Below are 22,609 nucleotides of genomic sequence, written 5' to 3'. Positions count from 1 at the left end.
CAGCTGGTGCCACTGATGACCAGGCCTGAGGTTAAAAGATTAACCCCCCCCACCAACTCTAACCACATGTGCTCTCAGTCCATCACAACCCTTTCACGTGGAACCCCTTAGAGTTGTAAGCCCTTAAAAGGGCCAGGAACTCTGTCTCCGGGGAAGCTCAGCTCTGAAGATGCGAGTCTGTCGATGCTTCTGACTCATCCTGTTACAGGACAAGGGAACTATTAGGAAAATAATTATAAGAACGTGGTCATGGAAAGTAAGTAGCTCTTCTATAATAGGGGAAGTAGCATCTTGAAGGCCTAATAGAATTGGATGAGCCATTAAGGCATACAAGATCTAACCTATAATTTAACTTTGACAAAGTTATGTAATGATTTTACTAATATCTTATGGAGAAAGTCATAGAGGTTATGGGACTGGCTTGAAACCAGTTTTTGGAGGCGTGATTCCTTCCTTTTTTGGCTGGAGTTTAACGTAGATTTGTTCTTCGAATGTGTGATCCATGTGGTGTACAGCCGTAAATTCTTTCTAAATTAGATGATTATTCAATTGTTAGAACTTTTACTTTTGGAGCAAAGATTTCTCGGATTATAAAGATTGTTAATATAACTGCTGTTATTGAAATAAATGAGCCTACAGATGAGAGAATATTTCACGTGGTGTACGCATCAGGATAATCGGAGTAATGTCGAGGTATACCAGATAGGCCAAGGAAGTGCTGTGGGAAAAAGGTTAGATTTGTACCTATAAATACAATGGTGAAGTTGATTTTAGCATAGGCTTGATTAAGTCTGTAACCTGAAAACAAGGAGAATCAGTGGACAAAGGCTCCTATGATGCCGAATATTGCTCCTTTTGATAGGACCTAGTGGAAATGGGCTACAAAGTAATATGTATCATGTAAGATAATATCTAGTGATGAATTAGCTAGCACAATGCTGGTTAGACCTCCTACTGTGAAAAAGAAAATGAATCCTAGGGCTCAGAGTATTGTGGGTGATCATATGATGTTACCGCCGTGCAGTGTAGCTAATCAGCTAAACACTTTAATGCCAATACAGATAGCAATAATTACAGTGGCAGAGGTGAAACATGCTCGTGTGTTTATGTCTATTCCTACTGTAAATATGTGATGGGCCCATACAATACACTCTAGGAAGCTGATTGATATTATGGCTCATACTATGCCCATATACCCAAAGGGCTCCTTTTTTGTCCAGAGTAATAAGTTATGATATGGGAGATTATCCTGAAGCCTGGTAGGATAAGGATATAGACTTCAGGGTGACCAAAGAATCAGAATAAATGTTGATATAAGAGAGGGCCACCCCTGCCAGCGGGGTCAAAAAAAGTAGTGTTAAGGTTACGGTCAGTTAATAGTATGGTCATGCTGGTGGCTAGGACTGGGAGAGAAAGGAGAGGAAGGACTGCCGTAATGAGAACTCATTAGATGAAGAGGGGTGTTTGATACTGGGATATGGCTGGGGGTTTTATGTTAATAATTGTGGTAATAAAGTGAATGGCCCCTCGAGTAGAAGAAACACCTACCTGCCAAGTGGAGAGAAAAGATAGTAAGATCCACAGAGGCCCCTGCATGTGTCAGGCTTCCTGCTAAAGGGGCATAAACTGTTCAGCCGGTTCCAGCGCCAGCATCTGCTGTTTCAGATGCAAGTAGGAGTAGGAAGGAGGGTGGGAGAAGTCGGTAGCTTATATTATTTATCCGGGGAAATGCCATATCGGGTGCACTATCAGAGGGACTAGTCAGTTGCCGAAGCCTCCAGTTATAATTGGTATAACTATAGAGAATATTATAATGAATGCTTGGGCAGTAGCAATAACATTATGGATCTGATCGTCTCCTAGCAGAGTTCCTGGTTGGCCTAATTCTGCTCGAATTAGAAGGCTTAAGGCAGTGCCCACTATCGCTACTCATGCACCAAATAGTAGATACCATGTTCTGGTATCTTTGTGGTTAGTTGGAAACAATCAACGATTGATTAACATAAGTTGGGCCAGGCGGGGAGGTTGGGGGGGGGCGGGGGTGGCGGTTGTAAAATGGCTGAATAAGTATTAGACTGTAAATCTAAAGACACATGTTTTACCAGCCCTGAGGTGATTTCTCATGTTGAATTGCAAAATCAAAGGAGCAGCTTCAATCCTGTCTGGGCTTCTCCCGCCTTTTTTCCCCCAATGGGAGAAGTAGATTGAAGCCAGTTGATTAAGGCGTTTGGCTGTTAAATAAATTTTGGTGGGTTTGAATTCTACCAGTCTAGTAAGGTCTTAGCTTTGTGTTCAATTGATGCAGAACAGAGTCTTGCAGTCCTTAGGTTTGTTAGAGAAATTAAGTGTAATTTACTTACTAAGGGCTTTGAAGGCTCTTGGTCTTATTTAACGTAAATTTCTAAATCATATTTAGTATTAATGGAGAGATGGGTAAGAGGAGGATGAAAAAATGGTAAGTGGGGGGAGGAGTAGTATGGGTATTGTTTTCTTGAACTGTCATTTTCATGTTATTCAATGTGGGGAATATTGCCGCTGAGATGGAATAAATTAGGCATATATAAAAGCATAGGTTGAGTAGACTTATAATAGCAATAATTGTTGGAGCAGTAAGACTATTGTTTTTTTGTAAATTCTTGAATAATTAGTCATTTAGGCCGAAAACTTATTAATGGAGGTTAACCTGCTAGGGATAGTAGAATTGTGGGATTTTGGGTGTTAATCATGTTAATTTCTTTCAGGCATGAGATAGTGACAGGGTCGTGCTGCTGATATTCAGGTGGAGTGCTAGAAATGCGTTAACTGTTAAAGTAAATAATCAGGTTTAGAATACTAATGTTTGGATTATAAATTAACACTGCTATTATTCAAGCTATGTGAGTAATTGAGGAGTAGGCTAGAATTTCTCACAGTTGTGTTTAAGTCCTCCACAACTGCCCACGATAATGGATAGGATTGTGACAGATAGGAGGATGTTCATGTTTATTGTTGGAGAAATTTGAAACATAATTGAGATAGGGTCTAGTATTTGTTACGTGAGAAGTATACCAGACATTAGGGAGGTTCCTTGAGTTACCTCTGGGACTAAAAGGTGAAAGGAGCCTTTCCTAGTTTTATTACTAGGGCCATTATCATTATTAAGGATGAAAATTGATTAATAGTGTTTATTATTGTTCATTGCCCAGAGAACAGGTTATTGAAGAGAATACCTATTATGAGAACTGTAGATGCGATTGCTTGTGTAAGGAAATATTTGGTGGCTGCTTCTGTAGAGCTAGGATTTATTTTTTTTAAATTAAAATCAGGGTAAGGGCTAACATATTTATTTCTAAGCATGTTCAGATGAGAAATCAGTGAGCCTAGCATTGTGATAAGAGTTCCTGTGAAAATAGTGGTTCTAGGGTAGGTAGAACCAGAAGAGGTTGTAGTCCTACTTTCTGCTCTATTCCTTAAAGTTTTTACACCCAACCCACATTAGTTCATAACCTGGAATCCAACAGAGGGAAAAGGCTAAGATCATGAACCCCTTTAGAATATCTATGGTTGGATTGGCAGGGGCTAGGAAATAAGATGGGAACTCTACTTTGCATTGCTCATTTCACTATTCTGTGCTATGAAATATAAATATTAAATTGAAAACAAACATTTGGCAATAGGTTGTGTAAGAAAGGGATACTAAGCCAGATATGGGAAGAGTAAAGGACATTAATCTTCTACCTACTGAATTTAGAGATTAACATAGAAGAAAACGTTCTGTTAACTCTACTATGAAAATGTTTTGAGGCTGGAAATGGTGGCTTACAGCTGTAATCCCATTGCCTTGGGAGATATAGGCAGGAAGATATTTTGAGTCTAGGAGTTGGAGACCAGCCTGGGTGGCATAGGAAGGCCATGTCTCTACAAAAAATTTTTAAAAAATAACCCAGAATGGTAGTGCCTGACAGTAGTTCTTTCTACTCAGGAGGCAGAGATGGAGGATGGCTTGACCCCAGGAGGTTGAGGCTGTTGTGAGCTAGGAACCACCCACTGCACTACAGCCTGGGTGACACAGCCAGACCCTGCCTCTAAGAAAATAAATAAGAAGAGAAAAAAAAGTTTAAAATCTTGCATCTATGGTACTGTTTGCAATTGCTGCCTTCATTATTTTCTTAAGGAATGTAATCTATTTGATTCTGATTTTTTTATAATAATAAATTTAGTACATTCTTACATTTAAAGGCATAACACTTGTAACATAAAAGCTACGGTGGCATAAAGGAAGATATTCTGAATTGTTGTATTATTTGATTCTGATTTTTTACAGGCTTCTATCATGTTATAGTGTTCAACAACTGAATGCTTTATTTGTGAGATAAATAAACCTGAAAATGTAGGCTGAAAATCAGCTGGACAAACACAAAAGGAATCCTACATGTTTCTGTGGTTCTAGATAAGGCAATACATTGAAATATTTGAGGATTTATGGAGTTAGTGACATGGGACTGATTCCTGACCCCCTCCCATACAGGAAATAGGATGGAAAAGAGATTGCTTACTATTTGTGTGCTCATATATGAAGTTGGGACAATGGGACACATTCTATGTTTTCTGTTGTGATTATGGAAGGTGTGGGCAGGGAGATAGCAAAGTATGTGGTACATCATAGCCCATGTAGTACATTGTTCCCTTCCTTTTTCTAACATATTTATCTTAACAGAAATAAATAAGGGGTTTGAAGAGAAAATGACTGGGGTTTCCAGAAGAATATCTAATAAATGGGATTTTCAAAGAAAGGAAATTTAAAAGATTTAAAAATAGTCTTGGACATTCAGAGGCCACAAAGCAAAATATAATTTATTATTAAATTAATGAATTTTTTTTATTATAATTTAGATTTTAGGGTACATGTGCACAATGTGCAGGTTTGTTACATATGTATCCATGTGCCATGTTGATTTCCTGTACCCATTAACTTGTCATTTAGCATTAGGTATATCTCCTAATGCTGTCCCTCCCCCCTCCACCCATCCCACAACAGTCCCCGGAATGTGATGTTCCCCTTCCTGTGTCAATGAGTTCTCATTGTTCAATTCCCACCTATGAGTGAGAACATGCGGTGTTTGGTTTTTTGTCCTTGCGATAGTTTACTGAGAATGTTTTCCAGTTTCATCCATGTCCCTACAAAGGACACGAACTCATCATTTTTTATGGCTGCATAGTATTCCATGGTGTATATGTGCCACATTTTCTTAATCCAGTCTATCGTTGTTGGAAAATTAATGAATTTTTATTAGCATGGATAGAATTGGGCACATCTCTCCATCTGAACAAATAAAACAAAGTAGCAATTACAATTTAAATGGAATTGTAACTGTTGAATTTTAAATAATATGCTATAATTGAATTTTCAGTAAAGAAATTTCTAAAATAAAATAAATTTAGTTTTCTATGCATATTAAGAAAGCAGAAATAGATCCCAAACTCCTGTATGAAAATTTTATAATGAGTTATGAAACCCACATGAGGGAGAGAGTCTCTTAACGGTTCTCAAAAACAGAATTGTAATTCAATAGAAATCTTTGTTGTAGAGTAAGGTTTCAGATGCTAGAGTGGAAACAGACTCCCAGGTCCAAAACAGAACGTTTTGTATTGAAAGGGGATTCAGTTGGAAATGAGGAAATGAACAAGATTGTTTAGAGTGCTCTTTGTCCACATCATGTATTGTTCTTGCCCATACACACATCTCTAATGCCCATACCCATCTCTATTCCTGCTTCTGGCTTGGTTAGGACTTTTAGAACCTACAAAATGCCAACTCTAAAGGGACTTACATTCTTATATTTGTTTCATGGTTTGAGATTCATGTAGGAAAATAAGTTGTTTCATTAGTAATGCCACGGTAGAAAGAAGTAGATCTAGAATTGAGAGCTCCTAATTTCCAGGGCTCCAGACTTCATCTGCCTAAAGTTGACAGTTGGGATGAGTCAATTACGTGGTGCAAAAAAGTTGAAATTAAATTAGAAGCTACCCTTTTTCCTTTCTCTCCTTGCCCCAATTCTTTCCTGATACACATAGTCATCTGACCTTGGGATGGAATACCAGAGCCCCACTGGGGAGCCCCTGAATCTCAGCAGAGGATGCCTGCAGGGTCCAGTCCATGAACTAAGGTCTCAAAGGCTTCCCACTCTTGAGTGCAGGGCTGAGTCCCCAGTAACCCCATGCACCCAGGGCAGATCTCACCTCTGTGTGGACACTTGGATTACCTCAATTTATTGAGTTACAGAATGTATATCCAAGGGCTTCAGTCTGTTGGTGGTCTTGCACAGTAAACTTAGAAAGGAGCAAGGAATCCTATTTTTCTCTTTCTTAAATTTATGACATATAACCTCTTAATGATTTTTCAGTGTGGCAAATTGGCTAGGTTTAACTACAAGGAGGGAAATGAAAACAGCATCAATTTGTAGCATACACACACCTCCTTCTTAGTCAATGAAATGCTAACGTAGTCCCTGCTGGGAAGGCAGTTTTCAGATGTAAGTAAAGGTTCTAATTCTGGGACTTGGAAGTTTACCCAAGTAAGTCTGACTTTAACAGTGAAAGTTCTCTGAAGGAAGACTTAGACTTTCTTTGGACAAGGCTAAACTGTGAAGGGATCTCTATTGTTCCAGTTCATCCGTACTGACTGTGAACTAAAGCTTTATTCCATGACCATTGGGATCCAACCAGCAGAATTTGTTTTTTTTCCTGATGGACTATACCAGAGATCTTATACTTCCTTCATCAGCCACCACAATTGAGTAAGCTAATTCCATGTACTAAATCCATATATGAATCTTCCTAAGTGTACATATATCTTATGAGTTCTGCTTTTGTCTTTGAACCTTGACTGATATAAGGCTGATAGATATGTTTTCACTGTTCTGACCGTCTTGACCATAAATCTTGTGAGCCATTGGCAAATAATTCCTCTGTCAGAAGATATTTAGGTATCCCCTTCTGAAATCTTTTCCTTCTTTTGGAGTTTCATATCACAAAAAAAACTTTGAAATAGAAAAAAAACATGCATGGTCTCTCCCCATCATTTGGATTCTGTATTCGTGAATTTGCCTACATCCTAATAGATATTTATAATCCCAAAATCAATACCCATCGTACTTTTCTAGCCATTCTAGGATATTATGCACTATGTGGAGGAAAGCATTTAAAAGAGTAACTCATGTTTTACCCATGAGAATGGAAAAGCCTTTGAAAATTTGATAAGATGCTAAATTATCATTTGGATTATTTGATTAATTAGTGAATTCTCTTAGAGTGCTAAAAAAGAATAAAAGAAAATTTTAGTTCCTGTGGGCCTCCTCTGAGAATGTCATAGATAAAGGAGCATTTCTGACTGGGTCATGTGGCTCACCCTGTACTCCCATTGTTTTGGGAGGCCGAAGTCAGAGGATAACTTGAAGCCAGGAATTAGAGACTGGACTGGGAAACGTAGAGATATCCTGTCTTTAACAAAAAAATAAATGAAAAATTAGGAAGGTGCAATGGCATAAACCTCTAGTCTTTTTTACTTTGAAAGCTGAAGTGGGAGGATTACTTGAGCCCTGGAATTCAAGGCTGTAGTGAGCTAAAATTGTGCCACTGCACTCCAGAGGGTGAAACTTTCTTTGGCATAAATAAATAAATGTGCACTTGGAATAGTTTCAGAAGGAACGGTACCAGTTCCTCCTTGTACCTCTGGTAGAATTTGGCTGTGAATCCATCAGGTCCTGGACTCTTTTTGGTTGGTAAGCTATTGATTATTGCCACAATTTCAGAGCCTGTTATTGGTCTATTCAGAGATTCAGCTTCTTCCTGGTTTAGTCTTGGGAGAGTGTATTTGTCGAGGAATTTATCCATTTCTTCTAGATTTTCTAGTTTATTTGCGTAGAGGTGTTTGTAGTATTCTCTGATGGTAGATTGTATTTCTGTGGGATCGGTGGTGATATCTACTTTTTCATTATTTATTGCATCTATTTGATTCTTCTCTCTTTTCTTCTTTATTAGTCTTGCTAGCGGTCTATCAATTTTGTTGATCTTTTCAAAAAACCAGCTCCTGGATTCCTTAATTTTTTGAAGGGTTTTTTTTTCTCTCTATTTCCTTCAGTTCTGCTCTGATTTTAGTTATTTCTAGCCTTCTGCTAGCTTTTGAATCTGTTTGCTCTTGTTTTTCTAGTTCTTTTCATTGTGATGTTAGGGTGTCAATTTTGGATCTTTCCTGCTTTCTCTTGTGGGCATTTAGTGCTGTAAATTTCCCTCTATACACTGCTTCGAGTGTGTCCCAGAGATTCTGGTATGTTGTGTCTTTGTTCTAGTTGGTTTCAAAGAACATCTTTATTTCTGCCTTTATTTCATTATGTACCCAATAGTCATTCAGGAGCAGGTTGTTCAGTTTCCATGTAGTTGAGCAGTTTTGAGTGGGTTTCTTAATCCTGAGTTCTAGTTTGATTGCACTGTGGTCTGAGAGACAGCTTGTTATAGTTTCTGTTCTTTTACATTTGCTGAGGAGAGCTTTACTTCCAACTATGTGGTCAATTTTGGAATAGGTGTGGTGTGGTGCTGAAAAAAATGTATATTCTGTTGACTTGGGGTGGAGAGTTCTGTAGATGTCTATTAGGTCCACTTTATGTAGAGCTGAGTTCAATTCCTGGGTATCCTTGTTAACTTTCTGCTCATTGATCTGTCTAATGTTGGCAGTGGGGTGTTAAAATCTCCCATTATTATTGTGTGGGAGTTTAAGTCCCTTTGTAGGTCACTCAGGACTTGCTTTATGAATCTGGGTGCTCTTGTGTTGGGTGCATATATATTTAGGAGAGTTAGCTCTTCTTGTTGGATTGATGACTTTACCATTATGTAATGGCCTTCTTTGTCTCTTTTGATCTTTGTTGGTTTAAAGTCTATTTTATCAGAGACTAGGATTGCAAACTCTGCCTTTTTTTGTTTTCCATTTGCTTGATAGATCTTCCTCCATCTCTTTATTTTGAGTCTATGTGTGTCTCTGAACGTGAGATGGGTTTCCTGAATACAGGGTCTTGACTCCTTATCCAATTTGCCAGTCTGTGTCTTTTAATTGGAGCATTTAGCCCATTTACATTTAAAGTTAATATTGTTATGTGTGAATTTGTTCCTGTCATTATGATGTTAGTTGGTTATTTTACTCGTTAGTTGAAGCAGTTTCTTCCTAGCCTCGATGGTCTTTACAATTTGGCGTGGTTTTGCAGTGGCTGGTACCGGTTTTCCTTTTCCATGTTTATTGCTTCCTTCAGGAGCTCTTTTAGGGCAGGCCTGGTGGTGACAAAATCACTCAGCATTTGCTCGTCTGTAAAGTATTTTATTTCTCCTTCACTTATGAAGCTTAGTTTGGCTGGATATGAAATTCTGGGTTGAAAATTCTTTTCTTTAAGAATGTTGAATATCAGCCCCCACTCTCTTCTGGCTTGTAGAGTTTCTGCCGAGAGATCAGCTGTTAGTCTGATGGGCTTCCCTTTGTGGGTAACCTGACCTTTCTCTCTGGCCGCCCTTAATATTTTTTCCTTCATTTTAACTTTGGTGAATCTGACAATTATTTGTCTTGGAGTTGCTCTTCTCGAGGAGTATCTTTGTGGCGTTCTCAGTATTTCCTGAATCTGAATGTTGGCCTGCCTTCTAGATTGGGGAAGTTCTCCTGGATAATATCTTGCGGAGTGTTTTCCAACTTGGTTCCATTCTCCCCATCACTTTCAGGTACACCAATGAGATGTAGGTTTGGTCTTTTCACATAGTCCCATATTTCTTGGAGGCTTTGTTCATTTCTTTTTATTCTTTTTTCTCTAAACTTTCCTTCTCGCTTCATTTCATTCATTTCATCTTCCATCAGCGATACCCTTTCTTCCAGTTGATCTCATCAGGTACTGAGGCTAATGCAATCTTCGCATAATTCTCAAAACTTGGCTTTCAGCTCCCTCAGCTCCGTTAAGCCCTTCTCTGCATTGGTTATTCTAGTTATCCATTCATCTAATTTTTTTTCAAAGTTTTTAACTTCTTTGCCATTCTTTTGAATTTCCTCCCGTAGCTAGAAGTAGTTTGATCGTCTGAAGCCTTCTTCTCTCAACTCGTCAAAGTCATTCTCCATCCAGCTTTGTTCCATTGCTGATGAGGAACTGCATTCCTTTGGAGGAGGAGAGGTGCTCTGCTTTTTAGAGTTTCCAGTATTTCTGCTCTGTTTTTTCCCCATCTTTGTGGTTTTATCTACTTTTGGTCTTTGATGATTGTGATGTACAGATGGGACTTTGGTGTGGATGTCCTTTCTGTTTGTTAGTTTTCCTTCTACCAGACAGGACCCTCAGCTGCAGGTCTGTTGGAGTTTGCTAGAGGTCCACTCCAGACCTTGTTTGGCTAGGTGTTAGCAGCGGTGGCTGCAGAACAGTGGATTTTCATAAGACCGTGAATTCAGCTGTCTGATAGTTCCTCTGGAAGTTTTGTCTGAGAGGCATACCTGGCCGTGTGAGGTGTCAGTCTGTCCCTACTGGGGGGTGCCTCCCAGTTAGGCTGCTCAGGGATCAGGGACCCACTTTAGGAGGCAGTCTGTCTGTTGTCAGATCTCCAGCTGCGTGCTGGGAGAACCACTACTCTCTTCAAAGATGTCGGACAGGGACATTTAAGTCTGCAGAGGTTTCTGCTGACTTTTTGTTTGTCTGTGCCCTGCCCCCAGAGGTGGAGCCTACAAAGGCAGGCAGGCCTCCTTGAGCTGGGGTGGGCTCCACCCTGTTCCAGCTTCCTGGCTGCTTTGTTTACCTAAGCAAGCCTGGGCAATGGCAGGCGCCCCTCCCCCAGCCTCCCTGCCACCTTGCAGTTTGATTTCAGACTGCTGTGCTAGCAATCAGGGAGACTCTGTGGGCATAGGACCCTCCAAGCCAGGTGTGGGACACAATCTCCTGGTGTGCCGTTTTCCAAGCCCATTGGAAAAGCGCAGTATTAGGGTGGGACTGACCCGATTTTCCAGGCGCCATCTGTCACCCCTTTCTTTGACTAGGAAAGGGAACTCCCAGACCCCTTGTACTTCCCGAGTGAGGCAATGCCTCACCCTGCTTCGGCTCGTGCACAGTGCGCTGCACCAACTGTCCTGCAGCCACCGTTTGGCACTCCCTAATGAGATGAACTCGGTACCTCAAACGGAAATGCAGAAATCACCCATCTTCTGTATCGCTCACCCTGGGAACTGTAGACCGGAGCTGTTCCTATTCGGCCATCTTGGCTCCACCTCCTGAATCGGATCAAAGACTTAAATGTTAGACCTAAAACCGTAAAAACCCTAGAAGAAAACCTCGGCAATACCATTCAGGACATAGGCATGGAAAAGGACTTCATGTCTAAAACAGCAAAAGCAGTGGCAATAAAAGCCAAAATTGACCAATGGGATCTAATTAAAGAGCTCCTGCACAGCAAAAGAAACTATCATCAGAGTGAACAGGCAACCTACAGAATGGGAGAAAATTTTTGCAATCTACTCATCTGACAAAGGGCTAATATCCAGAATCTACAAAGAACTCAAACAAATTTACAAGAAAAAAACTAGCCCATCAAAAAGTGGGCAAAGGAGATGAACAGGCACTTCTCAAAAGATGACATTTATGTATCCTACAGACAAATGAAAAAATGCTCATCAACACTGGCCATCAGAGAAATGCAAATCAAAACCACAATGAGATACCATCTCACACCAGTTAGAATGGCCATCATTAAAAAGTCAGGAAACAACAGGTGCTGAAGAGGATGTGGAGAAATAGGAACACTTTTACACTGTTGTTGGGACTGTAAACTAGTTCAACCATTGTGGAAGACAGTGTGGCAATTCCTCAAGGATCTAGAACTAGAAATACCATTTGACTCAGCCATCCCATTACTGGGTATATACCCAAAGGATTATACATCATGCTGCTATAAAGACACATGCACACGTATGTTTATTGTGGCACTATTCACAATAGCAAAGACTTGGAACCAACCAAAATGTCCAACAGTGACAGGCAGGATTAAGAAAATGTGGCACATGTGCAATGTGAAATACTATGCAGCCATAAAAAATGATGAGTTCATGTCCTTTGTAGGGACATGGATGAAGCTGGAAACCATCATTCTCAGCAAACTATCACAAGGACAAAAAAATGAACACTGCAAGTTCTCACTTATAGGTGAGAATTGAACAACAGGATCATTTGGACACAGGAAGGGGAACATCACACATCGGGGCCTGTTGTGGGGTGTGGGGAGGGGGAGGGATAGCATTAGGAGATATAACTAATGTAAATGACGAGTTAATGGGTGCAGCACACCAACATGGCACATGTATACATATGGAACAAACCTGCACGTTGTGCACATGTACCCTAGAACTTGAAATATAATAAAAAAATCAAACTTTCCAAAGACATCTCCAGAGAAGACACACTGAATATGAACCTGCTAGGCTTCAGGCACCCAAGAATTACTGCTTACCTAGATATCCACAAATCCTCTAGACATGTGACTATTCATAGCAGATTCTGGTGTGTATCACATTTGTAATGAAGCACTTCATCCTCACTTACTCTAATAAAAATACTTTAAACTTACTTCCCAGGGCACTTTTGTCTGGTCTAAGCAAACATGTAGCTATCTCAGCTTTCTCAGTTATTTTAAATAACATCAATATTTAAAATACCTATAATTAGAGCATTTATAATATATTGGTTTGTGTTATGTCAAGTAATGATAGTTTGTTTTACTGTTGAGACAGACTGTCATTCTGTCACAGGCTGGACTGCAAGGCACCACCATGGCTCACTGCAGCCAGGATCTTCTGGGCATGAGCCATCCTGCTGCACCAGCCTCCTGAGTAGCTGGGACTATAGCATGTGCCATCATGCCAGGCTGATTTCTAAAGGAATGTTTGGTAGACATGAGGTCTCACTATGTTGCCTTCACTGGTCTGGAACTCCTGGCCACAAGCCATTCTCACACCTTGGTCTCCCCAAGTGCTGGGAGTGCCAACGTGCCTGGGCTCTTTTTAATTCTACTACCTTATGCATTATTTGCCATTTTGGGTCTTAAAAGTTATAATTCCACAGTGTTCATGTAATTATGGAACCCATAAAGAGCATACAATTACCAATATATCATATACATGGAAGAGTCTTTTCTTAACTTCAATTTTATTGTTTAAATTGGTGTATGTTTATTATCTTGTTTCTGAGATTCATCAACTTTGTTGCATTCAGTGAGTTATTTATTCTCTGTTTTATAGGACTATTTTGCATATATACACCAAATTTATTTAGCTATTCTACAGTTTAAGAATATTTTGGGTCTGATTTGGAGCTACTATAAAAGTTGATGCAGTGAACAATATTGTGTATGTTGAAGTATATATAGGCGATCAGTTGACTACATTTTAGAATTAGAATATCTAGCCCATAATAAATGCTAATAGTCAGTTTCCCAAAAAGGATTTCCATTTACATCTCTCCAGCCATGAATAAATTTCATTTATTCTGTATCTTTGACAACACACACTATTGTGTGTCTTTAAATTTTGGTATTTTTGTATGGGGGCCTGTGGTACAACTGGTGGATTAATTCTTACTTTTGTAAGACTAATGAAAGTGAACACTTTTTTATATTTGGCTAGTTATTTATGTATCCAATTCTGTAAAGTGTCTGTTCAGATATTTTAGCCAATCTTCTATTGAGTTCACTGTCTTTTATTTATTACAATTTAAGTATTCATCATATACATGCATTACATTTTACTTTATGTATGTTGGGGTAAATATCTTTCTCCACTACTAGTTTGCATAATGTTTTTTGAAACACAGAAGTCATCATTATCAATATAAATGAACTAATTGTTTTAATTAATAATTTGTTCCCTGGTTAAGATATACTTATGAGAATATTGTATAAGGTTCCTCTTCCTTTCAGGATTTGAATCTATCTGGAAATGACTGTGTATGGTTTGAGGTAGGAGTCAATATTTAGTTACGTTTTTTGCAATATTTAATTAATCCAGCATTGGTCTGATCGCCTCGTGTATTTCAATGTAGACGAGCACACTAATAATGAAGGATTAATCATATCTGTGTTGAGAATTGCAAAATAAAGCCCAGCATAGAAGGTCAAATAATATTACCTCAAAGGACAGATTAATACAATGAAACATGATGGATAAGTGTGATATAGTTAGATAAAGAGGGAGAAAAACATTTCCCATTTATCATTGATACTTCACTCCATGTTTTTTGCATGAAGCAAGAGATCTGGACTGTCTTCAATTGATTTTAACTTCATTCAGACATGTCTGTCATCTATTATTTCACTCAGTGACAGTCAGAAATAAAGAAAAAAAAAGAGAATATACTGTATGCCATGATCATGAATAATGATTTTTCAAAAATTATTTAATAAAGGACCAATGCATATACTTTTAGTGTTTTCAGCATATTTAATAGTAACACAATAAATGAGTTTTGATAACATTAGAAGGCAATTCAAGACATAAAAGAGAGCCTATTTGTCCTGTATGTTAAGGCACAAGGAAGAGGACTTCCTCGGATAAGAGGGTTCCCACAGCATGTAAACACATTTCTGATTTGTCTCTGGTCAGAAGTGAATACAGCAAAAGATAGGCCTGAGAGGAGGTGAGAAAGAGCAATTAGGGATGGTGTATATTAGGGAGCTTTGATTAACATCAACAAAGCTCACAGTCTTAGCCTCACAATCCAGGAATAATCCTACTTGGCTGGTAGGTCTTGGGATATATTGCAGCATAAGTGGGGAGGTGGTAAAGAGACTGCATTGAATTTCATTCTTAACACACCCAAAAGGAAAGAGTCCCTCCTCTCCATCTGTCTTCTCATTCTGATGCTTCTCTTTCCAATACATGTTACAGACACCAAAAGCCCAATTCCAGGAGTCCCCCACATGGACCTCCCAGTAATATTTGCCGGAGGTGAAAGTCTGAGCACCCCATGCAAGAAAACTTCTAGGTGTTGCAGTGACATAGGGTACATCTTGATGGTCACATCCAATACACATGCTTCTCAAAATTTCATGTAGAAAGATATGACTGTTGGCCTCTTCATGATGCAGAGTAATATGCACTGCAAAAAAAAAAAAAAAAGAAAAAGAAAACATGCATAGACATGTGTAAATAAAAAAAAATAATTGTTCTATCAGGAAGTTACTTTACCAGGAAAAGTAAAGTCATAAAGACAGTTTTGCTTGTAACTTCCAGTAAAGTATAGAGATGATTAATATTGTATACAAGACAAACAAAACCCTAACCACAGGTATTATATTTTTTTTGAAAACTTACATGTTGAGAGCCAAATGTGAGATCAACTTCTTGCGATCCAATTTTCAAAGTAAAATTTACACATTTTATGCCCTAAATGCTATGCTGCTATCAAGATCATTATTTAGAAATGTTTCTTATTCTTAAAAACTAGTGCTATCATTATGGAAAGAAGGTGAAGATTTTCACTTACTCAAGAACTGCTCTAGGTATCTGGATAAAAATCCATATGTGCACGTTATAAATGATAATTTAAAACAGATCTCTGCAAAATCTTTGACCAGACTCTCTGTGGTCCTCCATGCTAGCTCTGGGCTGAAGCTGGATTTTAGAATTAACATGTAGCTCTTCATATTGCAATTAAACTGAAGTTAATTTCATTTGTAATTGTACTTGTATTCACAAAATGATTTCTTCCTTTTAGCTTTACCCATTAATTCAAATGTTTGCAATATATGAATAATATATACACATTAAAAAAATACAAAACCCCCAAGAATCTCCAGAAAACTATATTCCCGCAAAGAACAGTTCTTAGCAGTTCAAGTGAATATACTAAAGAAATGTACAGTTTTGTATTTACCATTAAATAATTCACCATCCTGAGCATTATTTCCTTTGCTCCTTTTGTAAATTTTCTACCTACTCCTTTTTCCCGTTATATAATTGAGTACATATTATGCCAGAAAGTATTTCTTTTTCACTATCTTTCAAACTTCATGCTATAAAACTGACTATAAATACAGACACAGATACCAAACAGTTGCATGGTTATATTGTTCACTTATGTCTTAAAAGAAGTAAAATATTTAATAAAATATGAAATATTACCTATATGATCTTAACAATAATAATATTTACATAAAGTGGGAGTGCTGACTATGGGTGGAGACTTACCTCGGAATTGGTTGAGCCTGTCCATCAGTCCAGTGATGGGCCCTGTACTGAGCTCCGGATTCAGAGGCTGGGGCATGTGCAGCAGCACAGACTCAGTCCTGCAAGGAAAAACCTGCAGTTACAACATCTACAGCCATAAAATGAATAAAAATCACTATTTGTATGTAAAAGACATTTCATGAGAATCTTTTGAAAGCATACATTTGATAATTCAAAAATTATTACTTCCTTTTGCAAATTAATTCTTTACAGTTTCTAAATTTTAAAGCATGGTGGAAAAGTCTAAGTCAGAATTCAATCTGATCCTTCTTTTTTTTTGCCCCAAATGTTTAAGGTTCCTCAGCCTTATGGCTTTGAGAATACTTAGAAATGAAATTCTGAATTCCACTTCTTGGCAGACTCCTCTGACATTTTTGTCTGAAATAGCCGGGTTCTGGGGAGACTGATGCATCCACTGCTTCCTTCTCAAGATAAAGACTGGAAACTTGTTCTAGGCAGGGAGATCTGCCTTTTAGCAAAGAACTTCCCTAGAGACTTATATTTCTAACACTCCACAGTTTTTTTCAATCCATTTTTCAGAACTGTTAACTGATATGTATATATGTATAAAAAACCAAACATCAACACTTTTTCACTGGTAAAATACTTCCTCCTCTTCTTTCCTGCTTCCTCTGGTGACTTTCTCACCATCCACAAAACAAAACTCTTATCCTTCTCCTGTGCAGGCTTTTAAGTAATAAAAGAAAATCGGAGCTGGCCACGGTGGTTCACGCCTGTAATCCCAGCACTTTGGGAGGCCGAGGCGGGTGGATCATGGGGTCAGGAGATAGAGACCATCCTGGCTAACACGGTGAAACCCCGTCTCTACTAAAAATACAAAAAAATTAGCTGGGTGTGGTGGCAGGCGCCTGTAGTCCCGGGTACTCGGGAGGCTGAGGCAGGGGAATGGTGTGAACCTGGGAGGCGGAGCTTGCAGTGAGCTGAGATCGCGCCACTGCACTCCAGCCTGGGCAACAGAGCGAGACACCATCCACCCACCCAAAAAAATCAGGAATAAAATTGTTTGTTTTAGTTCTCTCTTCTTTTATTCATTTATTTTCATTTATTTACTTTGTGGCTTTGTCTTTTAAGGTGTGGGAACGAAAGTAGATGCAAAAAAAGTGGTATCAATATCTTAATTATTTATGCCATGAGTTTAATAGAGCCTGCTTTGATATTCGTGGCATCTTAAATAACATATGCTGAAATCTAGGTACACACTCACCTGTGTAATATGTCTCCAAAAGCCTGAAAAAAAAAAAAGAAGAAGAAGAAAGATTTAGTGCATTTCACAAGATGCATCTTTCACTAACTTCAGTGTGAGATTTGTACTCAGTTTCTGAAGATATTATTCACCTACCATCTTCTCTTCTGGAAAGCATTTTCTATTTCTTCTGTAATGAAAAACCCAGTCAGTTGTATTGTCATTAATTAACGTCCTGGGAAAGTCTGAGTCTTGAAGACATTCTCTAAACAAGTGAAGGGAGAAGAGGTCCAGAGGGTCTATGCTCTGTGTTAACCACGAAAAACCTACGCAGTCATCTTTAGCTGAACCTGTTACCCAAATGAGTGTACCCCAAAATAATGTTAACACGAACCTAGATTCCTAAAACTTCTGATTTTGCCATGTTTCCAAATTAACCTAAATGTAAATGAATCACTCTTTTATACATGTTTAACAACCCAAAGTTTATTATTGAATTAGATTGGGAATATTTCTTGGGGCTGTTACCTTGACCATTCCATAAAGTTTTGTGGCTGGTGGATAAAGTAGGAGGACTTTTGGCCTGGTGGAATCCCTTGGTGGGGCTATACTCTCCCAAAAAGTAGCATTAGTTATGTGAATGTGTTTTTGGAAACACATCATGGAAATAAAGATAGGGAGATGGATTTCAGCTATGAGGAAAATACTTATACATGTGAATATTCAAAAACCTGAAACCACATTGTGAGTTTGTACCTGAAGTAGCTCCACATCTGGTTTATGGCACATTTCCTTCAGCTCCTCATACATTTCCCTTAAAATCTCCCTCCTATGAGCCATTTTGGCTTTACTTAAATGAAGTTGATGAAAAATATCTTTCCCCTTCTTTTTCAGCATCTCCAAATTATGTTTTTCTTCTTCATGGTGAAATGCAGGCATCTTCTGATACTCGGCTCTAATTGCTTCTAGCCTTAAATTCACATAATCCTGCAGTGATAATGGGTTAGTCAATAGAGAAATGTACTTATTCCTCTCCTATTAAATCTCACGGATTCTTTTGGCTCTCGAACATCCAATACTTTAAACCTCAGTCTTACCAGTTCTTAGAATCTACAAATTTTGTTCCTTTCCTTTCTTTCTGCATAAGGATCAACATAGCTGTATCTGACCAATTACATTAAATTTATTCAAGATAGTGTGTTTTCTAAGAGAGTTGGAAATAAAAAAACACAATTCGAATTTCTCTATTCCAGCCCATGTTTATGGAAAAATAAGAAAAGTTCATGCTTAAGAGTTGGAGTATAGAGCTATAGTTACTAGAAAGGAAACAAATATTTCTATTTCCGAGATATGCAACAAGTTGCTTAAACTCATTGTATATAAAATGACCTTAGACTAACATGTCCAGCTAAATGCGTTTCACCCTGCAAAACCTATCCTAATAAGGCTGCATTTATGATTTGGCCATCTTTGTCTCTCTGAATTCATTTCCTTCCATTCTTTTTCTAAGTCATCCCAATCTGAAACATAGACTTCTTTGTGGTTCCTCAGGCCTCCAAATGTACACAAACTCAAAATTACTGCATATACTGTTCTCTCCAACTAGAATTACAAATATATATATATATATATGTATATATAAATAAATAAAATATATGTATACAAACACACACACATACATATACATATATATATACACACATACTTATATATACACACTCGTTGTCCACATATATATCCACACACACATTTGTGTTCCCCCTCCTCTTCAAAACTTTGTTTCAATTTGAATTTTTCAGTGAGTCTTTTTTCTGACCACCCTATTTAAAACTCAGACACTAATCTCCAGTTTCTGGCCTCTATTGTCCTTTTCTACTTCCCTGCTTGATTATTCTCCAACAAAAAACCTACCACACTCAAATACATCATGTATTGCATATATTTGCTTATTGACCACTTGACTCTCTCATTTGGATTGTATCATTTGTGAGGACAAAGGTGCTTCCTTTCTTCTTTACTAGTATATTTTCTAATTTAATATTCAACATAGACTAGGTTCTCATGAAATACTTTTCAACAAACTAATATTAGCTATCATACACTCAAAGTACACACCCACAAAGAGAAAATTATTTTTAATATTTTTCTGAAGTCCTCGGAGTTCTTATATTTAGATACTAGTTCCCACATTTCTGGCATGTTTACATGTCTCCCTCAAGACACAAATCCGTATTTCTCACCACTTTTCTCATCATATGTTATGTATTATTCCACATTAATTAGTTGAGATTCTTAATTTCATGGTTGCCCTAGATTTGTCCTGTCAATTTTTCTGCCTCAAATTATCCATACAATTCCAAATACTACTTGCACACCAGCATTCAGATTAATGCTGACCGACACTCAGAAGTTTCAGTTGAGCATTCCATGACCGCCAAATAACTCTTATGCCCAGCATTTATCCAACCAGCACATATAGATTGCTGTGAGATGGCCCAGTTTCTTGGATCTATTGGTGTATAACTACAGGTTTGTATGAAACAAACCAGCATGCTTTGGGTGACATCAGTGGTTTTCTTAGAAATCTTACCTAACAGGCATACTATTCTATATAAAAATGAGGCCACATTTTCTCAATGTTTTCTCTCACTTTTTTTTTTTTTTTTTTTTTACTGAATCCCAGAAACATTACAGTTTGATATCAAGTTCCTATTTTAAGAGTCACCCATTTGCCCACCATAAGTTCCTGGAGAAGGTAGAGTAGTACAGGACTAACCTTCCAGTGTCTGGTTCTGGTGGTTTCCACATTCAGGTTACTGTGATTTTCACAAGCTTTTTCCCATAAAGACTGCATTATCTGTAAAAGCTTCTCCTGCAAAAGAGCCATAAATTGAAGCACCAGTGCAGACCATGACATAGGGAGGGGCCCAGAATGAGAGACAAATAAGCCCCTAGTAAATGGCATTTCCTTTGTTTCCCTTCATGTTTGTCAAAGCCCGGAGGTTGGAAACTAAGAAAGCCCAAACAGAGCTGCTTAAAGGGACTCAGAGTTGGCTTTATCCAATCTCCAAGAAAAGAGACCCACAGGAATTTTATGCATCCTTTAGAGAAATCAATCTTCAGACGCATCACTTACCCGGTGTTCCTCAGCAGCCCACTCAATGGGACAGTGTTTGTGATCCCGGTGCTCCTGAGAGCTGGAGCACAGCAAACAGAGCAGGCTCCTGTCCACTTCACAGAACATCTTCTTTGTCTCCCTGTGAGTGCCATACATTTGCTCCTCAGAGCTCAGGAATAGCCAGAGACTGGCTTTTCTGGCAAGAGAAGCCATCTTCTTCAAATCAATGTTGGTTTTGAGGTTTCTCTGCTGTGTTGACTTTATGCATTCAAAGCACCGAGTAAGAATTGGGATGTCTCGCCAGTTGAGGTAGAAACAGGACCTGCAAAAGCTGTGCCCACAGTCCATGGTGACCGGGTCTATGAAGTAGTTCATGCAGATGGGGCAGGTGAGTTCCCTCTGGAAAACTTTCAATATTCCAGAATTCATGTTTCTGAGGAAGAAAGAGCAACATGTCATTTTGGTGTCTGGGTTGATGAAAAGCTTCTGAACATGTGGAGATAAGTGATAGCTCTAGTTTCTTCTCTTGACAGTGTTCATTAAAGCACAGCAAACTATTTCTTCTGTAACAAAAGTAAAAATCTCACAAAGAGAGTCTCCCGGCTTTATAGTAGATATTACTGACTAGATGACTCACAACCCCTTCTATTCCTGGTTCCTGTCTGTAACATAATACTAATCTATTCAATTTCCCATTTCTCAATGTGCATCTGGAAATTGGGTTTGATTCTAAGTGGCCTAGAATAAGTTGTAGTTGTTCCTATTCTTCTTTCATGTAACTGCTGAATGAGTATGAAAGAGTGGGAAAAACTGCCTTGGCCAAAGAAATATGAGAAGATGGCTAGAGGGTCTTAAGACATATTTTTAGAGAGAGACACAACAGTGGGGCAGCAAACCACCATGGCACATGTTTACCTGTGTAACGAGCCTGCACGTCCTGCACATTTATCTCAAGACTTAAAATAATATAAAATTAAAGTAAAATAAAAAACCAAAACCAAAAGAAAATAGAAAAACCAATCAACCAACCAAATAAACAAATAAAAAACAGCAATTAAACCAATTTAGGTTGAACAGAAGAGAAAAAATAATTAAAGATATTGGGCCTTTTTATTTTCTCGTGGATTAAATTAACTTCTCCTAGGGATACCCAAACTCTGAACTAACATACAGTAGGATTTTTGTTAAACTTAAAGAGGTTTAATTATATTTCTATGGTGTGATGGTGAATTTTAGGTATCAGTCTGACTGGATTAACCAACATCTAGGGAACTGGCGCAGCATTGTTTCTGGGTGAGTCTGTGAAGCTGTTTCCAGAGGAGAGAGACACGTGAGTTGGTGAGCCGAGTGGGACCATCATCCCTCAATGTGCGTGGGCACCATTCAATCAGCTGGTAGCTCAGACAAAAGGAAAAGGCCAGAGAAAAGGCAATTTCCTCTTTCTTTCCCCTGAAGCTGGTTCTGAGGCTTTCAGCCTTGAGCTCAGTCAAGATACCGGTATCCTCAGGACATCAGCTTAAAGACAGCCTATATTTGGAACTGCTCAGACTCCATAATCAAGCAAACGAATTATCCTGATGAATTCCCTCTCGTGTAGAATCATGTGTACCTTGAGGACAGATACATGTTCTGAGAAATGTGTAAGGAGGTTTTATTTATTTACTTTTTGAGATGGAGACTCACTCTGTCACCAAGGCTGGAGTGCAGTGGTGCAATCTCGGCTCACTGCAATCTCCGCCTCCTGGGTCAAGCGAGTCTCCTGCCTTAGCCTCCTGAGTACCTGGGATTACAGGAACATGCCAATACACCCGGCAAATTTTTTCTTTTTTTTTTTTTTTCCAGTAGAGATGAGGTTTCTCCCTGTTGGTCAGGCTGGACTTGAACTCCTGGCCTCAAGTGATCTGCCCACCATAGCCTCCAAAAGTGCTGGGATTACAGGCATGAGCCACTGCGCCTAGCCAGGCGGTTTTATTGTTTTGATATGATAGAATATACTTATACAAACCTAGATGGTATAGCCTGCTACACA

The 22,609-nt window shown here is 38.6% G+C and overlaps 1 protein-coding gene and 1 pseudogene across 1 annotated transcript; both read right to left on the bottom strand.

Annotated features, from left to right (window-relative positions):
- Window positions 1-1,213: 1,213 nt before the first annotated feature.
- On the bottom strand, window positions 1,214-2,004 carry LOC129484753 (cytochrome c oxidase subunit 1-like; annotated as a pseudogene).
- A 12,608-nt stretch (window positions 2,005-14,612) lies between these two features.
- LOC129484751 (putative tripartite motif-containing protein 49B) lies at window positions 14,613-21,009 on the bottom strand. Its single transcript, XM_055283237.2, has 6 exons — window positions 20,599-21,009; window positions 20,239-20,334; window positions 18,219-18,449; window positions 17,484-17,506; window positions 16,220-16,317; window positions 14,613-15,128 (listed from the first exon to the last, which is right to left on the bottom strand). The coding sequence occupies exons 1-6, from the start codon at window positions 21,007-21,009 to the stop codon at window positions 14,629-14,631; spliced, it is 1,359 nt and encodes a 452-aa protein (XP_055139212.1). The 3' UTR covers window positions 14,613-14,628.
- Window positions 21,010-22,609: the final 1,600 nt, after the last annotated feature.

The sequence above is a fragment of the Symphalangus syndactylus genome, chromosome 6, assembly GCF_028878055.3.
Source record: "Symphalangus syndactylus isolate Jambi chromosome 6, NHGRI_mSymSyn1-v2.1_pri, whole genome shotgun sequence".
In the NCBI taxonomy this organism is placed as follows: domain Eukaryota; kingdom Metazoa; phylum Chordata; class Mammalia; order Primates; family Hylobatidae; genus Symphalangus; species Symphalangus syndactylus.
Note: the sequence above shows the minus strand (reverse complement) of the source record. Positions and strands in the feature narration are given on the sequence as shown.